This window comes from Ammospiza caudacuta, chromosome 3, assembly GCF_027887145.1.
Source record: "Ammospiza caudacuta isolate bAmmCau1 chromosome 3, bAmmCau1.pri, whole genome shotgun sequence".
Classification (NCBI taxonomy): Eukaryota; Metazoa; Chordata; class Aves; order Passeriformes; family Passerellidae; genus Ammospiza; species Ammospiza caudacuta.
In genome coordinates, this window is record NC_080595.1 from 89,448,127 (window position 1) to 89,458,856 (window position 10,730).

The window sequence follows — 10,730 nt, forward strand, 5'->3', positions numbered from 1 at the left end:
AAGGCTTCAATTAGTTCTTTATACCTGGTTTTTCTCCTGGAAAATACTGACTTTATCTGCTTAGTATCCCCATGTTACTAGTTATTGTGATGCCCCTGCCTCTGTGATGTACACAATTGCCAATACAGAGTAAAGGATCAAGAAATGCTGCAGAAGCTCCTGATGCTGTCTAGCTCAATAAGATAGACTCTGCAGAAAATTTCAGCTGTGTTACATGAACATATAGAACACAAGGCAAAATGGAGACAATTTTAGCTCCAATTGTGAAATCCAATGTGAGAAAAAAGACAATATGAACAGTGAGGCTGTGATTAACTTAAGTCTTGTGGAGCAAATGCACTGACATGGGTGTGAAGTGTTCAGCAAGCTTTCACTGCGCAACTTTTTTATAATATTTGGACAAGCCTTGACGCCAGATATAAAATATATCTGGTCACTATTCCAGATTCAATATTTCAGCAAATGTACAGCAATCAGATTAGTTTCCAAATAAGAACAACTGATGAAAGTGATGTTACTAGGTTGGTACAACTGCACTAAACACATAAGCACTCTTCAGTAAATAATTAAGTGAATGGTTGTACTATCATATAAAGACTAGTGTGACTTCAGACCATTTAATATACGTCATTTTATGCACTTAATTGAAAATAAAATGTTATTACGATGATTCTTTAGTATGCATGGAGATATTATTATTAATTTATTTGCATAAAACAGAGAAAGAGGAAAAGAGAAAGAGAAAAAGAGAAAGAGAAGATAGGGGACACCCAAATAATATATGTTTACCCACAAGGGAAAGCTTCTAAAATTTTGCATTTGATTAAACAGCTAGGTCTGTAAGGACTCTGAATAACTCTGACTCTTCTCATAAAAGAACTCATGAAGGAAAAATTTCCAAAATGAATACTTCCAGAATTATCTGTCAATACAACACAGAGTAAAAATAATTTGTTCTTACACAAATATAACTACTGAATTTTATTTGTTCCCATTTGTTTGCTCATTTTCTAATTAAAGAAATTTCTTCAAGATTAAATAAAACTATTTGAGAAATACCAGACTTACTCTCATAGTGAATTAGGAAACCAACGCTGGAACGACTGTTGTCCGTAGTGAACAGCAGATACATATAATTTCCAGTACTAATAAGGAACTGAGGTGCTTGCGTTCCATGGTATTCTCCAATTAATGGTGATGAATTTGCTGGCCCATCTCTGACTTCCAAAGTGTCATAATTAACTTCGGTCTGGAATCTGAAAAGGAATATGCAAGTCAGCTGGTGGATGGACAAGTGGTGTTATTTTCTTCAACTGATAGAAATGCAACTCACTTGTAACTGACAAAGAATACCACACATAAAAAAATTACATAGCTACAAATCCATCCTTGTACTACCAAGAATAAAATTAAAGAGGGTTTCATGAATCATTTTCCTTGCTTTTTTTGCAGTATCATAAAAATAATTTAAGGCATTCAGCATACTTCAGATCAGCCATATGACTGGCATTCAGAAAGACATTTAGTGGGTACAAAAAAGCAAATTGTCTCAAACAGAATTGCAGTATGAAGATCCAAGAAATTTTTTTGCCCTCAGGTTAAGAAATATTTGGACACTCTAGGAACATCTTCATAACACTTCATTATTTCATCTCAATAATTTCATTATCTGATATTTGCTATTTGGCAAAAGCTGTTTTATAGATCATCAAGTGTTTAATTTTTTTAGATCCAAAGCTTTTATTCTAACATAGCTTGTTACTTTACTTTTAGGTAATCGTTTTTGTCCTATGAAATAAAGCAGTAAAAATGCTAGATTTAAATCAAGCCTTTATTTTGAAATTTGTTATTGTTATAATAAGCATGACTTCTTACTTTAGTGTGTCAAAAAAAAAACCCAACAGGTAATATAGACTAGAATGGAAAGTAAGGAGACTAATGAGGGTTGATTTACAAGAAAAAATAACTTTAAAATCAACAGGAGAGTCAATATGTCTGCCGATCATTAAACCACATCACATTTCTCCAGTTCATAATGGATATCTATGTCATCTACTACTTGTTCTTAAATCAAACGGCACAAACCTGCTCTTTCTCAAGATGAACTTGAACTGGCATTTTTTACATCAGATGCCTTTCAAGATAGTTTGTGGTTATATTAGATTCTGATATGCTGTAGCATCTAAACCATGCACACAAAAAATTTTCCTGTCAATGAAGTTTGTGTTATTATACAGATATTTACACTGCTCTAAATATATTTGCATGCAGACCCAATATTCTTATTTTCATCTTTCAGCAATGCATATGTTGTGAGTTTTTTTCTCTTCTATTCCCATAAGTCTTGTTAGTTCAACTTCTGAGAGCAGCAGAAATCCCTACAAAATACAATACATTTTCAAAGTGAACACCCTTAGCTGTCTTGCCAATATGGGACACATGAAGTGGTCTAGAGATAAGAAAGTGTATTCTTGTAATTTAAGAAGAGTGCGAAATATTAAACACTTGAGAAAGGAGAAAATCATGTGACATTCCTTCAAAATGTAAATAAACTTTATACTTCATTATGAAATGATGACAGAATGACCAAGCTCCCATCCCATTACATTTTCCAGAACAAATAGCATTGCTCTTGTAAAAATATTCTTACAGACACATCAATAAAAGTAAGAACAAGCTCAGTTTTAGCCAGTATTTAATATTGTTTCTAGTTGTTCTCTCATGGTTCCCTGAAAACAAAAGCACAGCCATAAGTCAGAAAGCTTTTGCTTTGCTATCAGAGCTAATGGCTGCTCAGAAACCGACTTAGGCACTTTGTATCATTCTTTCCTCTTTACACAGAAAACTCTAGATTTATGGTACTTTGGATAAAATCCAAATGATTGCTTTACTGCTATCTATCCACTCTGACAGTGGAATACAGGGCTTGCAGGTTTGCTAATACATTAAGCATTTTCAGGACCCGTTTCTAGCAATGAAATTAGCTAGAATGGAATGGCCTACATCCAGACTATTAAATATATCCTTTAGACTCTCAAAGAAGGAGATACTATTCAAATTTCCTATTATGAATGGTTGCTTGCCCACAGTAACTCCTGGCTCTGTTTGATAATTATTTGGGAGAATGCTAGTTGACAAACTCAAGAAGCGTGTTGGACACTATTTCAACAATTTAGCGACATAAACACATCAGATTTTGTTCCTGGAAAGGCTCACTGAGTACTTAATTTACCCAAATAGACTGTCACAGAGGGCATCACTAAAGTACTTGACAGTTTTTCAGTACTCTTCCGTAATTTCAGAGATTATACATTGATTTATCCTGCAGCAGAATGATGAAAACAGACAGATACAGCTAGGCTGCTTTAAATACTTTATTTGTACTCATAATGAATAGACTCAAGATTAGTAATTGAACAGTTCAATTATTTTGACAGTTATGTTTGTGAGGCAAACTAATTAGCAATAAAGTGCTCTCAGCGAGCAATTGCAGTTTTCTTAGCAGGACAGTATGACAACAAGGGATGGCAAACCCTTGCTGGAGACAGAAACCAGAAAATAACTCTTAACAGCAAGTGCTACTCTGACAATGATCTTTATTCCCAGTAGATTCCTGCTCATGTCAAACTCAAATGTGACTTTATAATTCACTTCTCTGATTTTGAGGGTTTAAGGGAATGAATTGTCTTTTGAATTGGTCTGGTTTTGTTGCTGGTTTTTAGTTTTAGTCTTTGCACTTTCCCAAAAGTGATAAATCAAGACAATTTGTTATTGGAAGTTCTTCATCACTACTGAAAGTATCTAATTAATGGTTACATTTTTGGGTTTTAGTTTATTTTAATGTTTATTAGCTTACTCATATAGTAAGAGGTAGGATGTCCTCCAAATGTACTTAGATAGGTTTAAAAAGACTTAAAGGACATTGTGTTACACTATTCTTCGTACAGTCAGGTTGGTTTTGGATAAAAAGGTTAGCTGTATAAATTATCAAACTATTTTTTAACAATATTCAAAGTACCAAAGATCTTCAGGTCAGCCACTATTCTTCTACCCCTTTCCTCATGACTTGATTCAATAGATTTTATTTTTCTGTTTCAGTTCCAGGCATTAGGCAAAATTTGAAATGCAACATTTTTCAATGTAATATAATCATAGGGTCATGAAGTCACTTGCTGCTACTTCTGGAAAGTTTCTAAGGACTCTGGAAAGGCACTTTTGTCTAGAAACATTAAAGCTTCATTAGCTCAAGAGTGAGATAATTTACATTATTAATATCACATCTGTACAAAGCTTCATTCTGTTAGGTATGTCTTTGAAGCAAGTCATATAGTGAAGTATAAAAGGGTTCAATTTTCCGCAAATTAGACCATATACTTGACAAAAATATTTTATTTGTTGATTAATTGACAAAATCAATTACTGATTTGTAACTTGCTATATCAGACGGCAAAGTCAGTTTTTCTTATAAGCAATAAAAAAGGTTTTACATGGAATTTTTAAACTGGGTAACAATACCTTGTGGACAAAAGAAAATAATTTTATTGCAAAAGCAAGGTTTTACTATTATTAACAAGCATAACACTTTTAATAAAAATTATAATGTGATGTAGTATAGTTAGACAATTTTCTAAACCTTCCAGAAAAGCTCCATAAATCTCCAAAGAAAATATGAAAAGTTTTTCTTTGTCTACCAAAACCAAAATGCAGAATATTAATACTGCTTTGCAATTAAAACAATTAGGGAGCAGCAACAGAATCCATTTGCTATTAATGCTGAGATAATGTTGAAGTAGATTCATTGTGTATCTGCTGTACTTCAAAAATGATATGTGATCAAACTTCTCCATTTTATAAACTCCAAGTTCTTGTTTAATGTCATTGCAGTTCAATTTGTCTACAAAATTCCAGAATTCTGCAATTGAAAATGTGTGTGCATCTGTCTAAAATTCAGCAAATTGAGTTCTTAAACTGCACCACATGTCACAAAAGCCTATGTTTCTCATTATTTTCTCAGAAATATTGTCATCACACTGCACTCATGTGCATTCAACTTCAGGCAATTCATTTCCTTTTATAAAATTTAAATGCTCCATCTTATGACTTAAACTTCTATTTCCATTTAAGAAGACATCTCTGAAAACCTCAGGCTTCTGAACATTAATTAAAAAAAAAGATTGCAAATAAATATAAGCCTATAAATACTATGAAGTCTTTAATGAGAAAAAAAAGTCAGCATCCTAAATTTCTGGAACTTCCTGCTGAGTACAATGGAAGCAAAAACACATATAGAAAAACACATTTAATTGCCTATTTGTAGGAATAGTATTGTGACTGTTGCTATGAGGTTCCTTTTTATGGTTTGAGTTCTTAACATATATACTTATTCTTCAATACTAAAGCAAGTGTGTATGCTCAGACCTTACTTCTTGTTTAACTTTATGATACCCACTTGTCAAAAGTGATCTTAATGGAATTTCCTGGTCTTGCTTCAATCACCCATTCACAATTAAGTGAGTCCTTGTAATATCCTGGCCAACCTGGTGGCAAGATAACACCACTTGATGCTGTCAAATGTCCCCCACATGGTGCTGAAAGAAAAAAAAACCAAATATACATATATTTGTAACATATAAATTATTTCTAATATATTATATTCAAAGAAATTGTTTTATATAGTTTTAATATTTTAACAAAGCACTTTGATTTCATCAGAGTCATAAGGCCTGCAATGTGTCTTATCACTCTCTTATTATATATTTTAACACACAGAGCATGGCACTTGGATCTGCCAGCCTTCCTTCTGTTGAAAAGCACAGTATCATATTAAAAAATTATACTGTCTCATCACATTTAAATCCAGAATGATTCCATATTGACATGGAAACATCAGACAAATTGTTCCAAGTAATTATTACCACTGTTCTGTGCCACCTTTTTGAGCAATCACTGAGCTCAGTGGAACTGGTAGTTTTAAATATTCCATTGGATCATAGAATGGTTTAAGTTGAAGGAGATGTCTGGAAATCATCTAGTCCATTTCCTGCTCAAAACAAGACTGCACAGAACCATGCCCAGTCAGGATCACGCCTTCCCTCCAATGTCAGACACTCCCCACACCTTCTGGACATGTTTGATCACTCTCACAGGGCAATGTTTTTCTCATCTTTAAACCGAAATCCATGTATTTCAGTTTCTGTTAATTGCCTCTTGTCAGGTCATTTTGCACCACTGAGGAGAGTCTAGCTCCACCTTCTTTAAATCATCCTATCAGTTACTGTACACATAGACAATATCCCTCTTGAGTCCTGAGTCTTTTCCAGTCAAGACAAGCACATTTCTTTCAACCTCTTCTTGTATGACAGATGGTCCAAGTTCTTACTTATCTGTGTGACCCTTCACAGGACTCACTGCAGTCCACATTTCGCTTGTACTGTGGATCCCAGGAGTGCCCACAGTGCTCCCAACACAGCCTCACCAATGCTGAATAGATGGGGAAGATCTGTCATTTATTTTCAGCTCATTTCTCCTGCCTCTCTCGTCCCTCTAAACAGCAGCACAAACATCTGGAACACTAGCCACTCCCCCCAGTTTTACATCATCTTCAGACTTGCTCAGAGTACATTCTGCCTTAGCATTCAGTTCAGTACTAAAGGTTTTAAACAGTATTGGATAGGGGATAGACCCCTGGGCTACACCTCTATCAATTAACCTCCAGTTGTGACACTGGCTACAATTCTATCAGCCAAATAGTTCAGTCCATTTCCAGTCCACTTCACTGTTCACTTCTCTAGTCCCTACTTCCTCAGTTTATCATTGAGAATTTTGCAAGACACAGTGCCAAAGATGTTACTAAAACTGAATATCCACTACTCTCCCCTCATCCATCAGACAGTTCATCCTAACGCAGAAGGCTATTAGGTTGGTCAGGCATGATTCTCCTCTTCATAAATCCATGTTGATTACTCCCAGTCACCATAGTTTTCTTCATTTTGTCCTATTTTTGGCTTGGACAGAGTTAATGTTCTCGCAGTAGCCTTGAGGGGGGCAGAGTTTGGAGCTATGTGGGCACACCTGGGTGGTTATTCCATACACTCACACCATCTCTGTGGGTCAGAAGTCAGGAACTTCACTTGCAAGAGGAAGAGAATGTGAATATGACATGGGGTGGAGGCAAAACTTGAGGAGGAGGATCTGGAGGGCATTTTATCTTTGTCTTGGTGGCCACCCACACTTGGAGACTGGTTGGGTGTGTTGGTCAGTCAGGCAGTGGGTGAGCACTTTTTTGTATGCAAATTGCCCTCTCCTAAACTTTTGTTATTAATATTGTTGTTCTTTCTCGCTTATCTCATTGCTGTTTCCCTATCTCAACTCAGAACATCTGCCTTTTGTCTCACTCCCACAGGAGGGGTTGGAGGGGGAAAGAGCTGCTGCATGTGGCTTAATTTCCAACAGGGTTTAAACCACAGCAAATGGTTTGGAAATGGTTTCAAGGAATATTACATCACCTTTCCCAGTGATAGAGATAAGACCTGTAGCTCTTCAGATCTTCTCCTTTTCCATTCTCCAAGACTGGAATTTGCTTTCTTCCAGTCCTCAGGGATCTACCTGGTTTAAACCAGCTTCCCAAGATATTGAGTGACCTTGTGATGTCATTGGATGGCTTATTCAAAAATCTTGGCTGCATCCCATCAGACCCATTCCTCTATGTCAAATTTGTTTGAACGTTCTCTAACTTGATCCTCCGCCATAAAAAGTTTAAAAAAAAAATGTATTACAAGAGGGCTGTGAAAATGACAGGGCTAGATAGAGGCATTTTTCAGAGCAAAATTAAAGGACTTTGGAACAGGATTAAACAACAGCAGAAATGACAGAACAAATTTAGGTAAACATGAGTGCCTTAAAAATTTAAGCTGTCATGGCACAGGGCCTTGGGATGTTATGTTTTACTAAAGGCTATGGCACAGCATAACAGACGAACACTTTCAAGGTCAGGTAAATGTATCTTAGTATCATTTATATTGTCCTCATAGAAGAAGTCAATTATATCACTATCAGAAAATTCTACATTTCAGCACAGGAAATCTTTCTAGATTTCTTCTGTTTCTCTAAGCAGTGACAAACCTACCTATTACTCCATATAGAAATGGATGGCAACATGAATTTGTGAGTTGCAAATTATTATGACTAACTTTATTTCAATGTTTTTAGCAACACAAAAAAAAAATAATCAGAGAGGTTTTTTTCATTTCATTTGACTTGCACTCATCTCAAGGAATTTTTTCCAGATTAAAGTGATAAAAGCAACCCACAAATCCTGAAACACACCAAATTTTCTTTGAAGCAAAATGACAGGCCAGTAAAATGGCATTTACCCTACATGTGTATGTTTAATGAGGAAATCAATTTACTCCATAGTGATTTTTTAAAATTAATATCATCATACTATGAACAAGAACAGTCCTAAGACTGTTAATCCTCAACTAATTATAGCACTTCATGTACATCATTTACTTCATGTATTTCAGGTGTTGCTTACAGAGACAGTTATGTATGAAAAAAAACCAGAGAAGAGCAACAACAACAAAAAAAACCCATCAGCTGTTTAGAAATCTCAGACAGCTAGAAGCAAACTAAATCATGCTTAGGATTCTTCGTCCATAATCAAAGCCCAGAAACTCCTTCAATTATCAAGAGAATCCACATCAGAAAGGAACACATCCTGAAGCTAACTACTGCTTTCTATAAAAGAAACAAAGAGCAAAATCTTTAAAAAAAAAACCAAAACCAAACCAACAAAAACAAAAAAATCAAACCCCAAGCCAGTCTATTAGTTTAATCTTTTCCTCATTAAAAACCAAGTACACATTCCAAAAGGATAACTGAGGGGCACTTATATATTTTCTGGAAAAGTATTTTCTGTAATTTTTTTTTCTCTCTTTTTTTTTTCCCTTCAAAGTTCTCATCTTTGGTCCTTTATCTACACATTTTCAAAAATAAAATTACACAAAGATTACACTAAATACTTTAACAATTGAATCTTCAGTTTCAAAATGAGAAAAAAGTCTTCTGACAGAAAACAACACCCTACGCCCTGCTCTGGAGTTGGCTGGGTTTGCTCTAAGAATAAAAGAAAAACCCTGCTCTACTGTAAAACATGCTTTAATCAGGGTCAGAAATTTTGCAAGTACAATATCCAGGCTCACATACACTTCTAACCAGCTGCAGACATGTAAGGGTTCTTCAGTATTTTAAAATTTTCTTTAAAATGCACAGTCTCATGAAAACTGAGTTCTCAAACGGGCCAAATAACAAATTATATGATCCAGATCCTTAAGTAATTGCAATGAGACTGAAATTAATGGAAATGTGAGATTTAGACGGTTTGGATTAGTTGTCCCAAAAAATCCTTTTAAACTGGAGTCTGTCTATGTATCTATGTATTTATTGTTTAAGAAAATGTATACACTTTGAACATGAGTTTTAAAAAAAACATACATTAGTCATTTATTAAATGCACTCATCTGCCTTGACTTTAGACCTATCAGTTAAGCATCAAGCAATTCTTCTTACTGTATTTCATTCTAAGGAGAGTTTTAAACCTTAGTAGATATCATCTTAGTCTATTTATTCACCTAAGAAAAGAAAGCAAATAAATATGTAATTTTTTGGGAATATCATGGATATTAAACATAGCTCTGGTTTTCACTATATTTCTCAGAAATAAGTATACTGCAGGCTATATTATTACACACAGAAATGCAGGTATACTTTCATTTTGAGAAAGTTAAAGGGGTAAATTTTCGAAAAAGACTTCTAAATAGAAGCTTTATTTACTTTATATGTGTTATCTAATTGTTCTTCAGTATGTACAGCCAAAACTGTTATAGCAGTTATAATTCACAACTGAGTAATGATGGTGACAATCAGAACTTGGAAACAATAGCAACCAGATTTTTAGAATGCTAATTTATTCCAAGAATATAAAAGCAAGCTATCTTGTTTCTATTACTGTGCTCTCACTTGACTGGAAGAGTGTTAAGATGAATTAATAACTTCAGGTAAAGCAGTCTCATTTATGTGCAAAGTGTAAAAAGTAAGCTAAATTTAAATGGTGTCATTATTCAAGCTGTAGGTGCAAAGTAAAGATTGTGCCCTTACCTTCACAACGTGGGACAGTGGAGCTCCATACTACATTTCCATCTTGCATAATACAGGTTATGGATTCAGAGCCTTGAGTCTTCACAAAGCCATCATCACAGTGAAAGGAAACAGAACTTCCCAGAAGGAATCTGTCTCCAAAACGCCTCCCATTTATAGGAATGCCTGGATCGTGACACTCATTCTGGCCAAAGGCTGATAAAAACAAAGTAATAATGTTGGTAATAAAACCCACAATAGTAGCAATAATGAAACCCATCCATTTAAACTTTGTGTCTTGTTTTTTGGAGGAGGAGGAGAATAATATTGCAGTTGTAGTAGTATATGTAACATGTATAACATAGTAATATTTAATTCCAAGTATAGAAAATTTCTCAATAAAAAGTCAGATTCAAATCCAATGACATGCAACATAGTTGGAATTCAGAAGTTTTTAGGTATATGTGGCTTAGGTACACAAGAATAGTTTGCCTAAATTTTCCTCTGGACAAAATCCAGGGGTTTTGCCTCTAACATAAGGGAATTGGAACTGTCTAACCCAAAGAAAGGGAGGTTGACGGGGAGCCCCCATT

The 10,730-nt window shown here is 34.8% G+C and overlaps 1 protein-coding gene across 1 annotated transcript in view; it reads right to left on the bottom strand.

Annotated features, from left to right (window-relative positions):
• CSMD1 (CUB and Sushi multiple domains 1) overlaps window positions 1–10,730 on the bottom strand; it is a 1,059,051-nt gene that overhangs the window by 241,568 nt on the left and 806,753 nt on the right. The window contains exons 15-17 of the mRNA XM_058802826.1: window positions 10,159–10,353; window positions 5,450–5,588; window positions 1,069–1,256 (exon numbers count right to left, since the gene is read on the bottom strand). Of these exons, the coding sequence (XP_058658809.1) occupies window positions 1,069–1,256; window positions 5,450–5,588; window positions 10,159–10,353 (522 nt within the window). The remainder of the gene's footprint in view (window positions 1–1,068; window positions 1,257–5,449; window positions 5,589–10,158; window positions 10,354–10,730) is intronic.